The sequence below is a fragment of the Vipera ursinii genome (genome assembly GCF_947247035.1).
Source record: "Vipera ursinii genome assembly, chromosome: Z".
Lineage (NCBI taxonomy): Eukaryota > Metazoa > Chordata > Lepidosauria > Squamata > Viperidae > Vipera > Vipera ursinii.
This window is the reverse complement of record NC_139517.1, coordinates 76,068,438-76,091,609: the sequence shown is the minus strand read 5'-3', so window position 1 is coordinate 76,091,609 and position 23,172 is coordinate 76,068,438. Positions and strand designations below refer to the sequence as shown.

The window sequence follows — 23,172 nt, the reverse complement described above, 5'->3', positions numbered from 1 at the left end:
TCCAAGGTCCCTTCCAACTTTATTATTATTAACAACTGATACAAGTGTAAAGAAATTTACAGCTGACCTAGGGCAAAGTATGAGAAAGCAGCTAAGGAATGAAGGAAAGAGCTTTATTTACTTACATCTTGCCTTTATTATTTTTATAAATAATACAAGGCAGAGAACATATCCAACACACTTTCCTTCTCCTATTTTCCCCACAACAGCATGCGATGGGTTGAGTTGGTAAGAAGGGATTTGGAAAAATAACATTCAGAAATAAAAGAAAAAAGGGAGAAACTCAAAATAATTCCACCTTGATTTTGTTCAGCATAAAATGGGCCAGAAAGAAACCTGGATAGGCTTCTAGTTTCAGTTAATGTGCTCTGACAGTAAAGTAACATTCCTGGAATTTGTGTCTCTTTTCTGACCTGCCCCACCTTGAAGGCCTGACACGAGTCTTGAAAGCCTGTTCAGATTTTTCTCTGTCCCAACAAATTCAACGCGGGGTTAGTTTCTTTCTCATACTACCTGCATAATCTTTTCTCTAAACCTATCCTCCTTAGTTCGCTCCTTCCTGCCCGTTTAGCAGCTCTCATACTTTTTCTATGGGAATGTTGGCCAATTTCCCCCCCCCCCCCAGTAAGACAGAACATCCTATACTACTCTCAAACCGGCCCGAAACTCATATATATACTGTGCAATAATACAGTAGGGGTAATTTAAATATTCCACGATAAGAACTATTTTTGCCAGTGTAGGATAGTATGCACGCCTTGCTTCTTCCCTACAACTACTAGGAGCAACCAACCCCAGGATCCACCGGGCGCATTACCAGTTCTCAATCATCTCTTTAATGGCATTCGAGGGTCGCTGGATGACCTCTCCGGCTGCAATGCGGTTCACTACCGTCTCATCTAGCCGACGGATCACACCAGCTACAAGAGCCATGATAGGGCTGAGCACCGAGATCGAAGCGCGAGTACTGAATTGGAGGGAAAGGAGAAATCCCAAGCCCAAAAGCTCCGGTAGCTTGTAACTACGGAAGGGGGCGGGGGGCACCGTACAAATGAGGAGGGCCCGGGGAGAAAAAAGCACGGTGCTCCTCGCATTAAGGAGCAGCAGGAAATAATTTTAAAGCCCGAGGAAGACGAGACCACCAATAACCTCTCCTACGGGACGCCAAAAAATCCGACAGACCACTATTGTAATAATCACGCGCCAAAACTCAGGCTCGAACTCATTGTTGATTGGCTGCAAGCATGCCAATCAAACTTTCTGGTTCCTTTTTTTAAGAAACGCTCTTCCGTCGAAAGGAAAACAAAGGCATAGAAAAAGGTAGAGCGGCGTTTCAAGCGTTTCCTGTAGCTTTTTTTTATTATTATTGAGGTGGGATTGTCGGCTACTCAGATACTAAAACTAAGAGTTGTGCAAAACTGTCGGATTTATTTGCACTAGTCTAGAGGAGGTTTTTTTTTAAAGTACTGTATATGCATAGGAGGAGGGAAGTGAAAGGAGGGAAGTGAAAGGCAAGGGAGAAAAAGAAAGATATGCCCAATTAAATGCAGAATTCCAAAGAATAGCTAGAAGAGATAAGAATGCCTTCTTAAATGAACAGTGCAAAGAAATAGAAGAAAACAACAGAATAGGGAGGACCAGAGATCTTTTCAAGAAAATTGGAGAGATGAAAGGAACGTTTTATGCAAAAATGGGCATGCTAAAGGACCAAAATGGCAGGGACCTAACAGAGGCAGAAGAGATTAAGAAGAGGTGGCAAAATTACACAGAAGAACTATACAAGAACGAGCTTAACGTCCCTGATAATCACAATGAGGTGGTCACTGACCTCGAGTCAGACATCCTAGAATGTGAAGTGAAGTGGGCCTTAGAAAAGCTGAGCAACAACAAAGCTAGTGGAGGTGACAGTATTCCAGCTGAGCTATTCAAAATCTTAAAAGACATGCAGTAAAAGTGCTACACTCAATTTGCCAGCAAATTTGGAAAACTCAACAGTGGCCACAGGATTGGAAAAAATCAGTTTACATTCCAATCCCAAAGAAAGGCAGTGCTAAAGAATGTTCAAACTATCGCACCATTGCACTCATTTCTCATGCTAGTAAAGTTATGCTTAAAATTCTACAAGCTAGACTCCAGCAGTATGTGGATCGAGAACTACCAGAAGTACAGGCAGGATTTCGAAGAGGCAGAGGAACTAGAGATCAAATTGCCAACATACGCTGGATCATGGAGAAAGCTAGAGAGTTCCAGAAAAACATCTACTTTTGCTTCATTGACTATGCTAAAGCCTTTGATTGTGTGGATCATAACAAACTGTGGCAAGTTCTTAAAGAGATGGGCATACCAGACCATCTTATTTGTCTCTTGAGAAACCTATATGTGGGCCAAGAAGCAACAGTGAGAACTGGACACGGAACCACTGATTGGTTCCAAATTGGGAAAGGAATCCGGCAAGGCTGTATACTGTCGCCTTGCCTATTTAACTTATATGCAGAGCACATCATGAGAAAGGCAGGGCTAGATGAATCAAAAGTTGGAATTAAGATTGCCGGAAGAAACATCAACAACCTAAGATATGCAGATGATACCACTCTAATGGCAGAAAGTGAAGAAGAACTAAAGAGCCTCTTGTTGCGGGTGAAGAAGGAGAGTGCAAAACTTGGGTTGAAACTAAACATTAAGAAAACCAAGATCATGGCATCTGGCCCTCTCAATTCCTGGCAAATAGATGGGGAAGAAATGGAGGTAGTGACAGATTTTATTTTCCTGGGCTCCAAGATCACTGCAGATGGGGACTGTAGCCAAGAAATTAAAAGACGCTTGCTCCTTGGGAGGAAAGCCATGGCAAATCTAGACAGCACACTAAAAAGCAGAGAGATCACCCTGCCAACAAAAGTGGGTATAGTCAAGGCTTTGGTCTTCCCAGTTGCAATGTATGGCAGTGAAAGCTGGACCATAAGAAAGGCTGAGCGCCAAAGAATTGAAGCCTTTGAACTATGGTGCTGGAGAAGACTCCTGCGAGTTCCTTGGACTGCAAGGCGATCAAACCGGTCAGTCCTAGAGGAGATCAACCCTGACTGCTCTTTAGAAGGCCAGATCCTGAAGTTGAAACTCAAATACTTTGGCCACCTAATGAGAAGGATGGACTCACTGGAGAAGAGCCTAATGCTGGGAAAGATTGAGGGCAAGAGAAAAAGGGGACGACAGAGAATGAGGTGGCTGGATGGAGTCACTGAAGCAGTTGGTGTGAGCTTAAATGGACTCCAGAAGATGGTAGAGGACAGGAAGGCCTGGAGGAACATTGTCCATAGGGTCGCGATGGGTCGGACACGACTTTGCAACTAACAACAAACAACATGCATAGGGAGAAATGTCTGTAATGGCTCTTATTGCTGAGCTGCCTTTTACTGCAAAATGACAAGTTTGCAACATCTGCTTTAACCCAAGCACGTATAATTAATTTAAAAAGATTTAGATAATCCCAGTTCGCTCCTTCGTCTATCATTCTAAACCAAGCAGTTGCAATCAGATAAATAACGACATTTTCCGTATACCAGGAATCAGTTTGTCTTCAATAGTAAAAAAAATCGTGTCTGAGTTCCATTGCAAATTCGGATATGCATAGTAAATTGACTGCTTGCCGCCATTAATTAAACTCTTAACAAAAACAATATATCTCAGCCTCTGCAAATATAGCAACATCTTTGTCACATCTAATTACCTTTATCTTATGTTTGTTTCCCCAAATTACTTATCCTAGAATTTCATCTTACAATGGCCCCTAATGTTAATTATTGAATCTTTTCAGAAGTATTTTCACATCTAGAGAACAGCAAAATGTACATTCTTTACTGACATGTACAACCTTTGCTGGCTTGCTTACATTTGATATTTTACCTGAACAATATATATATTCATTTCCACTCTGTTTATATTGTATGTGGGAGAGCACTCATTTTATATGCAGGAAATTTGATGTTTTCTAAAAAGACTCTTGAAACTTTTAAAGAACTATTTATAGCCACTTAGTATTGATGATACTGGATTAAGTGAAGTAATAGCTTGACTAGAAATGCTTGAAGGCAACTGTAGCATGATTCATTTTATCCCTGATACCTTGTGTAAACAACACATTGTACTACATTAACCTGAGTCACATTACGGCTAATCCTTAGCTTGCACCCATTTGTTTAGTGACCATTCGAAATTACAATGGTACTGAATAAAGTAACATATGACCAGTTAACCCAGCAATACTGGGATACAACCCCCAAAATGACAGAATGATCTCAGTGTGAATCCAAGGCAAACCATTCAATATCACAATAGTCCAGGTCTATACCCCAACCACTGGTGCTGAAGAGGATGAAATTGACCAGTTCTATGAAGTCCTACAACACCTTATAGAATTAACACCAAAAAATGATGTCCTTATCATCATGGGGGATTGGAATGCTAAAGTAGGAAGCCAAAAGATAACCAGAATAACAGGCAAGTTTGGCCTTGGAGTACAAAATGAAGCAGGGCACAAGCAGGGCACAATTTTGTAAAGAGAATACAATGGTCAAAGCAAACACTCTTTTCCAACAACCCAAGAGACGGCTCTACACATGGATATCACCAGACAGCCCATACAGAAATCAGACTGTAATGTGCTCTGCAGTCAAAGATTGAGAAGCACTATACCAGGGCTTTTCAACCTTTTCACCCATTGTACCACTTTTAGGATATGGCAACATCTGAGTACCACCAATTGCCTAGCTCCAGCCATCTCTCGCTTAGGCTTGTGTGGTGCTGCCACCAGTTCAGCTCATTCCCCTCCCCCACTACCAGTTTTCTGGGATGGTCGCGTACCATCTGCCAGGTGCCAATGTACCACAGGTGGTACCCGTACCACTGGTTGAAAAGCCTTGCTCTGTACAGTCAGTAAAAACAAGACCAGGAGCTGACTGTGACTCGGATCATGAGCTTCTCATTGCAAAATTTAGGCTTAAATTGAATAAAGTAGGGAAAAGCACTAGGCCACTTAGATCTGAACTAAATCCTATCTCTGATGCGTACGCAATAGAGGTACAAATAGATCTAAGGAATTAGATCTGATAGACAGAGTGCCTGAAGAATTATGGACAGAGGTTCGCAACATTGTACAAGAGGTAGTAACTAAAACCATCCCAAAGAAAAAGAAATGCAAGAAAGCAAAATGGCTGTCTGAGGAAGCTTTGCAAATAGCTGAGGACAGGAGGGAAGCGAAAGGCAAGGGAGAAAAAGAAAGATACATCCAATGCAGAATTCCAGAGAATAGCTAGAAGAGATAAGAATGCCTTCTTAAATGAACAATACTAAAAAATAGAAGAAAACAATAGAATAGGGAGGACCAGAGGTCTCTTCAAGAAAATTGGAGATATGAAGGGAACGTTTCATGCAAAAATGGACATGATAAAGGACCAAAATGGCAGGGACCTAACAGAGGCAGAAGAGATTAAGAAGAGGTGGCAAAACTACACAGAATGAGCTTAATGTCCCAGATAACCACGATTGGGTGGTCACTGACCCTGAGCCAGACATCCTAGAATGTGAAGTGAAATGGGCCTTAGGAAATCTCAGCGACAACAAAGCTAAGGGAGAAAAGCTATGGCAAATCTAGACAGCATGCTAAAAAGCAGAGACATCACCCTGCCAACAAAAGTGCGTATAGTCAGGGCCATGGTTTTCCCAGTTGCAATGTATGGCTGTGAAAGTTGAACCATAAGAAAGGCTGAGTGCCAAAGAATTGAGGCCTTTGAAGGAAGGACTCACTGGAGAAGAGCCTAATGCTAGGAAAAATTGAGGGCAAGAGAAGAAGGGGACAACAGAGAATGAGGTGGCTGGATGGAGTCACTGAAGCAGTAGGTGTGAGCTTAAATGGACTCCAGAAGATGGTAGAGGACAGTAAGGCCTGGAGGAACGTTCATGGGGTTGTGATGGGTTGGACACAACTTCACAGCTAACAACAACAACAAAGTTTTCACACTTAATAACCACTGAAATTTCCCCTTGTTTATGTGATCAAAATTCAGGCATGTGACAACTAGCATGTACTTATGATGGTTGTAGTGTTCTGGGGTCATGTGATCCATATTTCATCAATCCCAAAGTAACTATCATTTAATTCAACAGAGCATGTGTCCAGGACTACAGTATATATGTACACTTCTATGTTCTTCTGAAAGTAAGCCTCATTATATTAAATGGAACCTCTTTGTGGATAATTTTATTTTATTTTAAATATTCATCTCAAGCAGTGTATATGAGGTGGTCGATAAAATACTTTTTAAAAAAACAGCCAAACACAAGATAAAACATACAAAATAGTATAACAAAGGCAATATTTTCATTTCGACCCCAAACCACCCCAGTGATGCCCTCGACGTGATGTCCCGATGCCTGGAGGCGGTCCGGGTCTGGATGGGGAGGAACAGGCTTTGACTCAACCCTGACAAGACTGAGTGGCTGTGCGTAACGGCATCTCGGGATATTCAGGATATCCCACCCCTCACTATGGGGGGTGAGTTATTACCTCCTGTAGATAGGGCTTGCAACTTGGGAGTCCTAGATTCACAGCTTTCCCTAGAAGACCATATAGTAGCCTTCGCCCAGGTTCGCCTGGTGCGCCAGTTGCGGCCCTATCTAGACCGGGATGCCTTACGTACGGTCACTCATGCGCTCGTGACCTCTCGTCTTGACTACTGCAACGCTCTCTACATGGGGCTACCCTTGAAGACCACTCGGAAGCTCCAACTGGTACAGAATGCAGCCGCGAGAGTTGTATTGGGAGTTTCCCGACACTCCCATGTCACACCTTTGCTCCGCGAGCTGCATTGGCTTCCAGTTGTCTTCCGAGTGAGGTTCAAGGTGTTAGTAATGACCTACAAAGCCCTACATGGCATGGGTCCGGAATACCTTGGGGAGCACCTGCGGCCGGTGTCAACTTCCCTCCGCCCAGTACGCTCCCACAGAGAGGGCCTCCTCAGGGTGCCACCGGTCAAAGAATGCCGACTGGTGGCCCCCAGGGGGAGGGCGTTCTCTGTGGGTGCACTGGATTTATGGAACCATCTTCCGGTCGAGCGGATGGCGCCCGATCTCCGCTCCTTCCGGCGCGATCTTAAAACCCATCTTTTTGAACAAGCTGGCCTGGCCTGATGGGACGGGGTGGGATTTTATAAATGGATTTTAATTTTTAATCTGTATTAATTTATTATGGGCACTGTTTAATTACTTTTTAATAATTTTTAATTTTTGTATCTTGTTTTTATGTATTGCCCTGTTAACCGCCCTGAGTCCTTCGGGAGAAGGGCGGTATACAAATTAAATAAATAAATAAATAAATAAATAAATAAATAAATATTGATTAAACATACGGATTTTTAAATCTTGAGGCAAATGAAAATATTTTGAACAAACAGCTAACTTGCAAAAATAACTTAAACAGTTCTTGACTTACAACAATTTTTTTAGTGACTGCTTAAAGTTACAACGAATCTGAAAACAAAGTGACCGCCATTTTTCATACATAGGACCATTGTAGCATCCTCATATCCACCTGATTTACATTCGGATGTTTGACAACTGACTCACTTTATGATGATTGCAATGTCCGTGATCCTATGATCATGAACACTGCAATCTTTTGCAACCTTCTGACAAGTAAAGTCAACGGGGAAAGCAGATTCACTTAACACCTATGTTACTAATTTAACAACTGCAGTGATTCACTTAACAAATGTGGCAAGAAAATTCATAAAATGGTGCAAAACTCACTTAACAAATTTCTCATATAAAAAAACGTAAATTTTGGGCTTAGTTGTGGTTGTAAGTTGAGGACCACCTGTACTGCATTCCAAGGAGTGGGTTCTTCAAAGAATGGATATCGCAACAGAAAACACCCTCTTCCTCCATGATACAAATGGATATCTATAGAAGTGTTTTCCATTCTTGATATCATATCACTGCTCTGATAAGCATTTCCTCCTAAATGGATAATTGTTGTCAGTACCTCTAGAGGCAGAGCAAGGCCTTTTCATTTTTCCTAGAAAGGACTTAAGAGCAGTGATAATTTCCACTATCTTAAGCAATCTGTTCACTATAGAAATATATAAGATTGCACGATTTTATGAAAGTAAGCTTCACAAACTCAGATTTACTTCAGAGAACAAATGCTTATATATTTATTCTGTAAAATATCCTTGGGAACAAATGTTCCATAAATTAGCATCCTTCAAGCTGTCAACATCTTGAAAAGTTTTGCTTAATATAACTATATTTACTTCATTATTTATCCAATGCGTTTGTATTTCACACAATACAGAAGTGGTTTATAATAATCATTAAATAAATACTTCAGAATAGAACAAATCTATTAAAAAGATGGCTGTTGGGAAGAATTTCTGTTTTTTTTTCTTGTCTCCTAAATTCTAAAAGTGTTATAACTTTTTCACTACTTTCTTTAGACATGCTGTCTAGAGCAAAGCATTTCTTCATGAACAGCATATTATCTTCATTGCTCTATCACCACTGACGTACTAAAACTACTTCACTTCTAGCATGGAAAAATATGTAACACGTACAAATCATCTAGCACACAACCTTGACAATCTTACATATTCAATATATTCCTTTGGATATTTTTTCTAGTATCAAAATCACTCCTTATGTATTTTAATGTGAGGAACACAAGAGAAATGTTCCTTAAGCCATTGCATTCACAGTAAACACTAGAACAATAATGAACTTTAAACTAAATGGAAAGATTGGAAAAGTTCAGTTCTGCCCAATTTGTTTATAACATTTGTAGAGTCAAAGTGGTAGTCATATCAGTCCTTGGACACTCAAAGGACAAGAAAACCACTCTTTGATAAGATGACTAGATGACCCATTGGAAAGAACACAAGATACTTGATTCTGTTTTGAAAAAATACTATGAAGTTTGTTTATGTGACTACTGAGAGAATTAATGTTGTGAGCAGGGAGGAGATTACAGTTTCATCTGAGAAAATGTTGTATTTAAAAGTGAAGAAAGTACAATTTTCCCAACTTGCCCAATTTCAAACACATATGAAGAGTTAGTCTTAACATTATGAATGTTTATGTATTACACTGACATAGCATTTTCTTGTTTCATGCAAAAATGGGTATGATAAAGGACCAAAATTGCTAAGCACATTGATTTGTGCTTCTTAGATTGTAAGCTGCCCTGAGTCTTTGGAGAAGGGCGGGATATAAATGGGATTTTAAAAAAAATGGCAGGGACCTAACAAAGGCAGAAGAGATTAAGAAGAGATGGCACGATGAGGTGGTCACTGACCTCGAGTCAGACATCCTAGAATGTGAAGTGAAGTTGGCCTTAGAAAAACTGAGCAACAACAAAGCTAGTGGAGGTGACAGTATTCCAGCTGAGCTATTCAAAATCTTAAAAGATGATGCAGTAAAAGTGGTACACTCAATTTGCCAGCAAATTTGGAAAACTCAACAGTGGCCACAGGATTGGAAAAGATCAGTTTACATTCCAATTCCAAAGAAAGGCAGTGCCAAAGAATGTTCAAACTATCACACCATTGCACTCATTTCACATGCTAGTAAAGTTATGCTTAAAATCCTACAAGCTAGACTCCAGCAGTATGTGGATTGAGAAGTACCAGAAGTGCAGGCAGGATTTCAAAGAGGCAGAGGAACTAGAGATCAAATTGCCAACATACGCTGGATCATGGAGAAAGCTAGAGAGTTCCAGAAAAACATCTACTTTTGCTTCATTGACTATGCTAAAGCCTTTGATTGTGTGGATCATAACAAACTGTGGCAAGTTCTTAAAGAGATGGGCATACCAGACCATCTTATTTGTCTCTTGAGAAACCTATATGTGGGCCAAGAAGCAACAGTGAGAACTGGACACAGAACCACTGATTGGTTCAAAATTGGGAAAGGAATCCGGCAAGGCTGTATACTGTCACCCTGCCTATTTAACTTATATGCAGAGCACATCCTGAGAAAGGCAGGGCTAGATGAATCAAAAGTTGGAATTAATATTGCTGGAAGAAATATCAACAACCTAAGATATGCAGATGATACCACTCTAATGGCAGAAAGTGAAGAAGAACTAAAGAGCCTCGTGTTGTGGGTGAAGAAGGAGAGTGCAAAAGTTGGGTTGAAACTTAACATTAAGAAAACCAAGATCATGGCATCTGGCCCTCTCAATTCCTGGCAAATAGATGGGGAAGAAATGGAGGTAGTGACAGATTTTATTTTCCTGGGCTCCAAGATCACTGCAGATGGGGACTGTAGCCAAGAAATTAAAAGACGCTTGCTCCTGGGGAGGAAAGCCTTGGCAAATCTAGACAAAACACTAAAAAGCAGAGACATCACCCTGTCAACAAAAGTGTGTATAGTCAAGGCTATGGTCTTTCCAGTTGCAATGTATGGCAGTGAAAGCTGGACCATAAGAAAGGCTGAGCGCCAAAGAATTGAGGCCTTTGAACTATGGTGCTGGAGAAGACTCCTGTGAGTCCCTTGGACTGCAAGGCGATCAAACCGGTCAGTCCTAGAGGAGATCAACCCTGACTGCTCTTTAGAAGGCCAGATCCTGAAGTTAAAACTCAAATACTTTGGCCACCTAATGAGAAGGAAGGCCTCACTGGAGAAGAGCCTAATGCTGGGAAAGATTGAGGGCAAGAGAAGAAGGGGACGGCAGAGAATGAGGTGGCTGGATGGAGTCACTGAAGCAGTTGGTGTGAGCTTAAATGGACTCCAGCAGATGGTAGAGGACAGGAAGGCCTGGAGGAACGTTGTCCATAGGGTCGTGATGGGTCGGACATGACTTCGCAGCTAACAACAACAACAATGTTATCAGACCATAAGTCTGATGAAAAATAGCGCCTAAGACATCATATCCAGGTATTCTTCCTCTGCTTTTAAGCTGCTGTTCATTCTCATTGCGTGTTTCCTGGATCACAGCCAAATCGACATAGTTTTCAAGTAGTAGTTTGGAGAGATGTTCACATTTTGATCTACTACTGCCTTTGATGTTAAGTTGGCATATACATATTGAACTTCCAATATTCTGAATCATTTTAGTATTGGTATTTGTTATTTCTGCTATATCTGTTATTTTTTAGTCCTTAAAAGGACTGTGGAATTGTGTGTGAAGCCAGGAGATCCTCGCGGATGTCTGGCTACCAGTCCGTCTGTTACTCATTTAGCACCACCCAGGAGGCACGTGTGGCTTAAGATTTGCCACAGACACGAGTAACTTTGCCCCCCAATTTTGGACAATGCCCAGGGAAGATGCTATATAATGGCCTGGACTTGACTTTTGTTGTATGAATTTAGAAGGATGGTGATTTCTATTCTGCAGCCTTCTCTATTTGGCATAAAATAGGTTAATCCAAATAGGGAAAAAAGTATAAAAAATACTCATCATATGCAGACATTCTGTATGTTTTGTTGGATATTTCTTTTTCTTTAAATGTGTATGTTTCTGCATTTAAATATTTAGATGAAAACAATCTTTTCAAATGGTTACTGAATTATAAGCATGAATTGAAGAGACTTATTAACCAACAAAATGAAGATGGGTCCACAGTTCTTCATCTAGTAGCATCTCAGACTAGTAGATATTTATGGAAAAGTAAGTTTAAATGCACAGTTTGGAATATTCCTGCATGGTAACTCTGTTGCTTTCTGTGAAATAATACTATTTCCATTTTTAGTCACCTTGTCCCCAAATCCAAGATAAGAAACAGTATTTGTTTTTAGTGGGTACATCTGACCATCTTTCACTCCTGTTGTGCCCAGAGTATGTCCCTCTCAGGAAAAGAACTTGGGCAGTCATGAAAAGGGTCAAAACCTGGCCCGTGGCTGCTCTCAGCCATTTGCAGGACTGCTTTGAAACCACTGACTGGAGTGTATTCGAAGATCAAGACCTGAATGCATACACAGATGCTGTACTCTCTTATATTAGAACATGCACTGATAGTGTAACAACAGAAAAGTGCATTAGAGTTTACGGGAACTGTAAACCCTGGATGAATGCAGAGATATGAACACTCCTGAGAGCCCAGGATTCTGCCTTTAAGGCAGGGGACAGGGACACATACAGAGAGGCCAGGGCAAATCTTAGAAGACGCATTAGGATAGTGAAACAGCAATATAAACACAAGGTAGAGAACCACTTAGCAGACAACAATCCGAGGCAAGTGTGGCAGGGACTGCAGCACTTAACCAACTATAAGGGCAGTACGAGGAGCATGGTTAACACCAATGCCTCATTGGCTGAGGAGCTGAATATCTTCTTTGCTCGCTACGAGGTAAAAAGACCAGATCCTGTAGCCTCTGCTGGCCGGCCTTCTGATTTTCAGCAACTCACCCTATCTGAAGACCAAGTGAAAACTGTACTGAAGGCTGTGAATCCCAGCAAAGCTGCAGGCCCAGATGGGGTGCTGGGGATAGTGGTTAAGAATTGTGTCGACCAATTAGCAGGGGTCCTGACAAGGATTTTTAACATCTCCTTGGAAACGGCATGTGTATCATCGTGCTTGAAAGCAGCTACCATTGTCCAAGTCCCCAAGAAAACTGCAGTTGAGTGCCTGAATGACTACAGACCTGTTGCATTAATGTCTGTACTCATGAAATGCTTCGAAAGACTGTTCTCCAACATCTCAGGACATGCCTCCTACTGGATTTCTATAAACATCAATTTGCCTACAGGGGGAACAGGTCGACAGACGATGGCATAACTATTGTTTTACACTCTGTAGCAAGTCATCTTGAGAAACTTGGAAGCTATGTCAAGGTGCTTTTTGTTGATTATAGCTTGGCTTTCAACACCATTTTGCCAAGCACTCTCATCGAGAAGCTGACTGACTTGAAATTTTCCCCCTCCATCTTTGATTGGATTCAAGACTTTCTTAGGGACCGGTTACAAACATTGAGGGTCGGGTCTGCTTTGTCTACCCCCCTGAAGCTTTGCACCAGCTCACAACAGCGCTGCGTGCTTAGCTCCTGCCTGTACTCTTTGTACACATATGACTGTGTATCATCCGACCCATCTACTGTGATAATTAAGTTCGCAGGTGATACTACCATGGTGGGTCTTATTACAGGTGGGGGTGAGACAGCATACAGGGCGGAGGTACAAAAACTATCCATATGGTGTTGTAACAACAACTTGCACCTGAACATCGGCAAGATGAAAGAGATGGTGCTAGACTTCCGGAGGAAAAAGGAGGAACCTGCCCCACTTTACATCGGGGAGGACTGTGTGGAGAGAGTTTCCTCCTTTAAATTTCTGGGAGTCTACCTCTGCAAAGATCTGACCTGGAAAGTTAATACAGCCCAGGTGACCAGAAAGGCCCAACAGAGGCTTCACTTTCTCAGGGTCTTTTGGAAGAACAGGGTAGAACAATGGCTTATGACCCTCTTTTACCGGTCTACTATAGAGAGCATCCTCTTGTATGGTATTGTGGTTTGGTATGCTGGTCTGACAGCCACGGATAGGAAAGTATTACAGAGGGTGGTGAGCACAGCACAAGACATTGTGGGCTGTCTCCTGACACCACTGGATGACATCGCCAGGGTTCGCTGCCTTGGAAGAGTGAGGAAAATTCTCAGGGATGACTCACACCCTGGACGGTATCTCTTTACTCTCCTACCATTGGGTAGGAGATATAGGAGTATAGCCAGCCATACCAACAGGTATGAAGAACAGCTTTTATCCATGGGCTGTTAGGCTTTTGAATGGGAAATAATTTTATAAACTTTATGCATAATTGATTTGCAAGGCCAGTGCGTTGGGCAATTAGCTCACATGGTGTAATAAGATGGAGAGTTTGTGTCACTGTAAGTTGGGGGTGGGGGCACGAAGGGAGGCTCAACCAATCTCAATGTATACATGGTTGTACTTTGACAATAAAGGTTCATTCAATTCATCATTCATTCATTCATTCATTCAATAAAAGTTATCAAGAAATATTTGAGAGTCATGGGTCACTAAGGCAATGTTTAGAGCAAATGGCAAGCAATTTGGACATGTAATATAATTTATATAAAATAAAATGTCTGTGAGGCCCAACTTGGTCTGTGTCTGACTTTTGGTACACGTATATGATTCTATATTTTCTGGCAGTACTGTATAGTAATATGTTCGTTCATTCATTTATTTTTAACTGAAATTAGATCAATCTAGTTATCTCTAAATGTGTGGACCTCTCCTCATTTCTGAGTGAACACAATCTTTGTAAGAAGAAATTTTGTAGCATTATAGGATTGCACTTGGAACAAATGCTGAGTTAAAACAATATGGTGAATAAATGTATCATTACACTTTCAACACTGATTTTATTCACCTGGTTTCTCAATTCTGTAATAGTTACTTCAATTATTGTTCCATTTCTTTTTTAATGTTGATATAGCATTTTTCAGTGGGTTTAAATGTATGCTTTCTTGCACCTGGCATACACAAAGAGTTTTTTTTGGAACTGAGATAATTATAGAAATAAATATCTTTGAAGAGATGACCAGTGCTGCTTTGCATCATTTATGCTGGGAAGAAAAGCACTAGCCCTATTTGCACATTGTGCTAAAACTGTAATGAAATTCTTTGGCTTTGTAAAGTATATCTATTTGTGTTGTGTAAACTGAGTCATTTTGGGTTTACTCAGTAATCCATGGTTAAAAGAAGCATACCACAGTGCAGTGTATAAATAACTTGGTTTGTATAATGTTTGAATTCATAATGAATTGGTGTCAGAATCCATTTATATCACATTCATAAATGTATGTTTAAAACATTATCCCCCCCCCTGGATTCTGCCATCTCCCGAGGAAGGAGGAGCGGATGTGGATTCAGCCTGCCTTAGGTTATTTCAAAGACCAAGGGAAACCTTTTGAACTGGGGGAACAAAGGGGAGGGTTAGGGAAGAAGGCATCTGGCCTGTGTCTCCATTTGAATCTGTAAAGGAAGAAGACAATAACCGTAAAGATCCGGAGTTCCCTTTTTGCCACGAAAGGGATGACAAGAAGTAAATGATGGGGGGCTGACCAAATGGGGTTGAGGGAAGGGGGTTGAGCCGGAAACTCTTTATAAAGTTTCAATCTGTAAAACAATGCCAGGTCCTGTCTTGTATTTCCACAACCAAACATGTCCTAGTAAAAATTCCTTTTGGACTAGAACTGACTCCAAGAGTTTTTGTTTTCCTAAGACATGGATTGGGGTGGGTCCTGACAATTGGTTTGGTTTTAGTTTGTTGGAAGTGATGTAAACTTAATCACAATTTTATTTTGTTATTTGCCATGAATTTTCTGAGATTTCTAAAAATGAACAGTTTGCTGAAAAGTGTATGTCTGTTCCTGTTACTTATTCCAACAAATGCCAAAGTGAATTTTATATACTTCCTTGTGGAGCTTTCTACAAGTTATTGTTAACGCTCGCAACATATTAGAGTAGATAAGAGGTTTGTGTCATGAAGTGCAGATGTATTGCTGACATAACATTGTTGGATACTTATTATCAGTTGCACTTGTCTTTGTATTAGATCAGAAGGAAGATATCATGATGCTTCTACATGCTGGGGCAGATCCAAATATCTCTGATGCGCAATGAAGATCACCTCTGGATATCTTGGGGGAAAAACGGGAAGTTCATAGCTGTAGACCTAATCAACAATTACTCAACTAGCAACAAATTATACCTGGAGGACTTACCAGGTACTTCCCAGATGGGCCTACTCAATCAGTTTAACATTTTTAGGAATTTGAAAATCAATTGCTGCTAGTTTCCTGCAGTTGTCATTTAGGATTGTATTGGCTGTATTGTTTTTCTCTCTCTCTCTTTAGAACAGTATAGGTGCTATAGCATTATTGCTGTCAGCATCAGAGAGGGTATGAGTAAGGGTGATTGGACAGCTAGATTTGAAACTTATGGATGCTAGTATCACTCATTTTTAAGTACTTTGAGTGCAGCATTATAGAAAAGCACAGACATCTTTAAAGAAACTGCACAGCGTAACTACAAAAACAAAGTCAGGTTTTCAACATAAGTAAAACCTAAAAGAGAAACTCAAACTGATTCCACCTTAGTTCTCTGGGATATGAGACGGAAGGAAAAACACAGTAATATTTTCAAGATTCTACTATTATAGCTTATATCAATAATGTAGAGTGGGTTTTTTGACCTGGGCTACCTTGAATGGCTGACAAATCATGAGCTTGTCGCTCTTCTTAATAGTAACTTTTTCCTGTGCTTTCTAATGCAGGAGAGATTAGAAGTGACGCATCCGCAGATCTAATTAATTCACTTCAAGAGGCTTTTGAACAATTTTTGGAGTTTTGCTGCTTAGTACAAGGGAAATACAGTCCCAAGATGTTGAAACATGACAAAATCCAAAGGCTTTTGAAGCTGTTGTCTGCAGTATCGGGTACAGTATGTGTTCTACTTCCCAAATGCATGGATATCTTTAGTATGTTCAGGATGTCCTCTGCAATGCAACTATAATTTTGATTTTTTTTCCAAGCACATGATTTCAAACACTGATGCTGAAGTTCACATTATTATTAATATAAATTTATTAGCCAACCAACTCCAATGGACTCTTAATTAGCCCATATGGATAATTGCTTGAGCTGTACATTTTCATAACACTTCATATTTGTTAAGTATTTATGCTTAGCATCCAACAGCACAACGTTATCTAGGTAATTTTAGTAGCTTTTATCATATTTATATCAGGGCTTTTCATCCTTTTCACCCACTGTACCACTTTTAGGATATGGCAACATCCGAGTACCACTAGTTGCCTAGGAAGGTGTCAAAAAGCTTATGACCAAAAAAAGGGGAAAAAAGTGATGAAGTACAGGTAGTCCTTGACTTACAACAGTTTACTTAGTGACTGTTTGAAGTTACAATGGCACTGAAAAAAGTGCCCCCCCAAGCCACAGCTGAGCAAGACACTTGCCTGCCTGCCCGGCAGCACTCTTTCTCCTATTCGAGGTTTTCATTGTTGTCCTCACTGTTGAGGATTGGCAGTGGGGGTGTGGTGGAGGGTGTTTGGTTTTTATTCCCCCCGTCTGCTGGGTGGTTGCAGCAGATTTTGGTCACTTCACATGACCCTGGGACATTGTGATCATCATAAATATGAATCAGTTGCCAAGCATCTGAATGTAAATCACAGGACCCTGGAGATGCTGCAACATTCCAGCTGATCAGCACTTCTTCTGGGCTCAGCAGAAGTGCCAGGATCAGTGCCAAGCTCCAGCTGCAGCCTGGCGCAGATCCTGGTGCTTCCACTGAGCCCTGACAGCCCTGAAGAAGCGCTGATCCTGTTGCTTCTGCTGAGCCCTGACAGCCTTGCAGCTCCAGCCATCTCTCGCTCAGGCTTGTGTGGTGCTGCCACCGGTTCAGCTCATTCCCCTCCCCCGCTACCACTTTTCTAGGGTGGTCGCGTACCACCTGCCAGGTGCCAATGTACCACAGGTGGTACCCATACCACTGGTTGAAAAGCCCTGATCTATATCATATCTGGAGAACTCTTATTTGAAGATTGTAAAATAGAAGTCTCTTTAGTTAAAATAGTATAAGGGTTCACTAATATGATCATGCCTACGGGTGAATCACGCTTGCAAAATGATTAGTTTTAGGATTTAAGACCCATTTAACCATTTGAAAGTGCTGTATAATATTTATATCCTTATATAAGCAGAAATGATGTCATTTTGCTTTTGGGAAGATCTCTTTAAACTCTTCTAAATATTACCAACCATCTGTTACGTAGGTTCATCACAATTGTTCATTTTGTTTGTAAACAACTCTTCGATAGCAAGCATTAAGGGTAGCAGGGTCCAAAGGTACTGTAACCTCCTCATCTTCCTCCAATCCTTGTAAAGACTGTTATCTCTTTGAAAAATCAATGAAATTTTCTGTCGGCCAAAGAGATCCTTAGTTTCTGAAGTCACATTATAGGCATAGAGAGTAAAAAGATAACCATGGTGGAGAGACATATATGGCGATTCTCAATCATCCAGGTCATGCTTGTCGCAAAGGAGCTTTTTCAAAAGCTCTTTCTCATTTTTTCCCCATGGAAATCAATTCATTTCTCATCCAAGAAGAACTGGAGAAGCTTTTTGGATGAGAAGTGAAAGGAAGAAAGAAAAAGAAAAAGCACCTTTGGGGCTTGATGGAGATATGCAGGAATATTACCAAGGCAAAAGGATTGGATCATTTATATAGTCCAGAACAGCAAGACAACATTCTGAAGTATCTAAGGCAGACACCTCCCTGAGTCAATAAACTATAAGGAGGAAGATACACAAAACAATTGCACTTGCAACATTCTATTGTTATAGCTAAAAGTAGTTTTAGCTCTCTTATGGAGAGTGGGTTAGGACGCTGAGCTTGTCGATCGGAAGGTCGGCAGTTTGACGGGTCGAATCCCGAGTGCCGCATAACAGAGTGAGCGCCTGTTACTCGTCCCAGCTTCTGCCAACCTAGCAGTTCGAAAGCACGTAAAAATGCAAGTAGAAAAATAGGGACCACTACGGTGGGAAGGTAACAGCGTTCTGTGCACCTTTGGCGTCTAGTCATGCCGGCCACATGACCACGGAGACGTCCTTGGACAAGCGCTGGCTCTTCGGCTTTGAAACGGAGATGAGCACCGGCCCCTAGAGTCGGAAACGACTAGCACGCATGTGCGGGGGAATCTTTACCTTACCTATGGAATTGATTATTTGGTCTGATCTACCTATAGAGGCTAATAATAGGCCCCAAGGAAATCATCCGTAGGTTCAAAGTTTTCTAAAAGCACAATTTAAAAATGAAGCACAATTTAAAAAATGAATACTGCACCATTACGGCTCCCATCAGCTTTCTTGTTTATTGATTGCTCCCATCAGTTTGGCTTGTTGAAGTAGACATTGTTGTAGATTTGCAGAATACAAAATTTCACATAGCTATATTTCCTTATCTTTTTTCCCCTTTTCCATTTAGTAATATTTTCTAAATGTATGGGATCTATCTTCACATTTCTCTACCTCCAAAGTATTATTTTATTGCCTTATTAAGCAAATGACTTTATTTTCATGCCAGGCTATTTTACTATATAGGTCAAGTTCTATTGTTTCTGTATTATTATCTTGGTCTCCAAGTCAGCTAGAAGAAACCTTTGTACCTTCTTTTGCAGGTTATCAATATCTTTTTTTATTTAGGTTTTATTTAGGGTTAGGGTTAAATAGAGAATTTATATATTATACAAGTGAGATCAAATTATCTGTGCCTGATAGTTCCTTTTTTAAACTTTAATTTATTAAAGAGATTCCTGAAAACCTTGCCTGTGCCAATGGCTTTATAAAATTATTGTGCCAATGGCTTTATAAAATTATTGTTGGAGAAGCATATGTGGCATGAGGTTTTGTTACTGTTGACCAGAAAGGCCACAGGGGAAATGACACCGGGAGATAGATTACTTAAGAACTGTTTTCTCTCAGACCTGGACATTGGGACCGTCTTGAAAAACATAAATAAGAATCATAAGCATCGAGTACAGCTCATAAGATGCTTGATAGAAAGAGGAGGTGAGCTTTTAATATATTGAAGATCTAGATATGCATGTGAAGAAAAATGAAAAAAACAAACACATTTTTAAAAAGGTTTGATATTTTCATTTATGTATGTTGGACTATGTTTAGGAAAAATTCTTGGTATTTTTCTTTAGAACTCCACATAATCTGGAATTGCCAAATAAAATAGTTACAGATAAAAATATTTTATTTAAGGTCATACAATCAAACTAAGTTGGGTTGTATTACAGTGAGCAATTAGTATTGTTAAGAATGGATGACTTGATACTGGTAAAGATTTTGAAAATGAAGTTAAACTAACGAGAGAAGATTACTGAGAGCACTTAATTCTAATGAATAAGATTAATCCCAAAGGAGGAATATCAGCTTTTTTCATTTTTTCCCCTTCCTCTCCATCGTTCCCATCTCCCCCAATGTTTCCCTTTTCTCTTAAGATAGAGAATAATCTTTCTTCCCTACTTCTTGTTATTATTCAAAACTTATTGCTTTGAAATTCCTTTGACACCATACACCATCAGAATCAGCTGCAAGGTAGTGAATCAGCTTCTAAGTATTATTTTATAGAATTACCAGGTCTGAATTACAAAAATCTAGGCAATAACTAAATAAATGGTAACAAAGAGTTGTGCAAAACCTGAATCCCTGCTGCCACCTAGTGAGTTTTTGCAGCTAAGATCTGGTAGCTTTTATCTTTTTCTTCTGCTTGAAAAACGTAGCTGGGTTCTCCTGGGGAACAATCAGATTTTTTTTTACAGCTCTGTTGTTTAAAGTAAGATACCATATTCATTTCAAACTTAGCCTAAATGGATTGGTAGCAGTTCACACTGTTGAATGTTTCATGTCTTCTGGAGATTTTTTTTTTTTTGCTGAAGATTTTTTTTCCTAACCAGGCGAAGTAATGATCTGAATTTATTTTCAGATCTCTCTGGCATTATAATGTTATGTATTATAAATATACCAGAATAAAAAGATTTTGATAATCTAGAAAGAGTGTAGAAAAGAGCAACAAATATGATTAGGGGGCTGGAGGCTAGCAGTCTTCCAATATTTGAGGGGTTGCCACAAAGAAGTGGGAGGTCAACCTATTCTCCAAAGCACCAGAAGGAAACAACGGATAGAAACTATTCAAGGAGAGAAGCAACTTAGAACTAAGGAGAAACTTCCTAACAGAGAGGACAATTAACCAGTGGAACAGCTTGCCACCAGAAGTTGTGGATGTTCCATCACTGGAGGTTTTCAAGAAGAGACTGGGCAACATTTATCCAGAATGGTATAGGGCACAGGTCTGCAACTCGCGGCTCCGGAGCCGCATGCGGCTCTTTCAGCCATCTCCTGCGAATCCCAGTCCTCTGCCATGTGCAGTCCAAAAAAATGGAACTAAAAAAGTTCAACCAATCAATTCAAATATGCGGGGTAGGTGTATATCTCGCCTTGGCTCCACTCGTCAGTCAAACCCTGTTCTGCGTATACGCGCATGTACGCGCATGTGCACACATTTTTTGCGGCTCCCAGTTTTTCCTTTTGTGAGGGAACTGGTTCTGAGTGGCTCTTTCACTGTTTCAGGTTGCTGACCCCTGGTATAGGGCTTCCTGCTTGAAGCCCTATACCAGGGCTATACCTCTAAGGTCTCTTCCAGCTCTGAAACTGTGATTCTGTTACAATCAGTGGAATGACTTGCCTCCAGAAATTGTGTGTAGTCTATCACTGAAGGTTTTTAGGAAGAGATTGGACAGCCAGTTGTCCAGAATGGGATAGGGTTTGAACAGGGGGTTGGACTAGAAGACCTCTAAAGTCTCTTCCAACTCTGTCATTCTGTTATTCTGTTTTATATATGTTTATGGTATTTCTTATGCAGCCCCACCTGATGGTATTGGAACTACCCAGGAGAAACCACTTCTGGATTGTTTAAAAAAGAATGATTTCGAATTGGCATATTTGTTCCTGAAATCTGGCACAGATCCTAATTGTTTATTCATTTGGAGAAATGACACGCCATTACATTCTGCATTGTCAATTTATCTTGATAAAAAAAGGTGAGATTTTGCCTTGAGTCAAAGGAGATGGATTAGGTAACTATCAAGCATATGTAACATCATCCTGTTACCATCCCCTTCATCATTCCCATCAAGATATGTCATATGACTTGCAGAAAGGGAATGTCAAAATTCTGCGTTTCAATAATAAAACAGTTGGCTTGCCTATAGAAGTTCCCAGGTTACATCTCTCTCTTGTGTAACAAGGGGATGATAGGCAGCAGAGAGAAAAATGTCTGTGGAGAGTCTGATTCATAATAGTTTGGTTTATATTTATCGAAGTTTAAAGTAATTTTCCTTTGCTGGCATATTTCATACGCATCCCGTAACCCTCTCATACCCTATGGTGCTATGTCGGGATTAAAAGATAAAAAATGCAAAGTTGTTATCGTTTCAATAGTGCCATCTCCTGTGTTCTATAAATTTAATCAATCTTTTAGGAGATAGAAATTTCTTTTATGCCATGGTAAAATGGAAAGAAGCATCTAGAACAGGAAATAAGGCCAAATCCCATCATATAATTGCTTGTATTTTAAGGAAGTGGAAAGCATTAATTCACATTGATTAATATTTCATGCTGATAAACATTTGTGTGAAGCATCTATTTCAATTTTTTTCCTCATGCTAACTGGTGCCTAAAATTTATTCCAGACTTTGGGTAGAGGAGAGATTTCAGAATAGTGTGTATACCAGAAGAAGCTGTAAGACAGAATATAAAAAAAGATTTATTGCAAATTTCTAAAATGCTATTTAGCTCAATACTATGAAACTTGAGTTTTGTTTGTTATTGTTCCTTAATCCTTATCCTGGAATAAAACCTTTGATTAGACTGGATAATTCTAGTTGAATCCTGTAGCTAACTTAGAGAACAGGTTATAAGTAGTGAACTACTTTAAAAGAAATAGTTATGAACTATTGAGCATTGCATAGAAGAGAAAATAATTCTCATTTAAACATACTGTAAAAATAATAATTAAAAAATGCTTGCCTTTTTTTCTCCAGATGATGCTGGTATCAGTTCCCTAAGTCATCTTCTAAAATTGTACAAGTCAAATCCATCCACATTTCCACATCTTAATCCAAATACCCAAAACAAAAACGGGGACACAATATTGCACATTGTCTTTCAGAAAAATCTGATAAAGCAGATTACAAAAGTTCTAGGCTTGCTAGCAAACTTTGGCATTAACTTTAATTTGAAAAATAATTTAGGCAGAGATATACGGTACAGAATAAAAAAAGAATGACCCAATGCTTATTGCTTGTAATGATGCTCTAAGTGAAAACAAGAAAAGATACCGATATGATGCCACGGGACAACAACCCACTGCAGGTTTAAGCAGGTCACAAACAAAAAATTCTGCCCATTCTTCAATCACAATATCAAATGCGACATCTATAGAAATGTCATTAATCAAGGGGCTGAATGCAGATAAAGAAAAAGAACATGATTCATTCAAGGATAGGCTACTGACATAGAAAGAATGTATTTTGCAAGAAATCACGTTGCTAATGCGGAAAGTTGAATTCTGTGAATTTTCAG

The 23,172-nt window shown here is 40.0% G+C and overlaps 2 protein-coding genes across 2 annotated transcripts in view; one reads left to right on the top strand and one right to left on the bottom strand.

Annotated features, from left to right (window-relative positions):
- The window catches only part of MLH1 (mutL homolog 1), a 54,005-nt gene extending 52,879 nt beyond the window's left edge, over window positions 1-1,126 (bottom strand). The window contains exon 1 of the mRNA XM_083379355.1: window positions 818-1,126. Within this exon, the coding sequence (XP_083235481.1) occupies window positions 818-933 (116 nt within the window). The 5' untranslated portion in view covers window positions 934-1,126. The remainder of the gene's footprint in view (window positions 1-817) is intronic.
- Window positions 1,127-9,163: 8,037 nt separating this feature from the next.
- TRANK1 (tetratricopeptide repeat and ankyrin repeat containing 1) overlaps window positions 9,164-23,172 on the top strand; it is a gene marked incomplete at its 5' end in the record, with an annotated part of 32,521 nt that continues 18,512 nt past the window's right edge. The window contains 7 exon segments of the mRNA XM_083377582.1: window positions 9,164-9,167; window positions 11,525-11,656; window positions 16,281-16,442; window positions 19,372-19,590; window positions 21,452-21,547; window positions 22,632-22,864; window positions 22,866-22,962. Of these exon segments, the coding sequence (XP_083233708.1) occupies window positions 9,164-9,167; window positions 11,525-11,656; window positions 16,281-16,442; window positions 19,372-19,590; window positions 21,452-21,547; window positions 22,632-22,864; window positions 22,866-22,962 (943 nt within the window).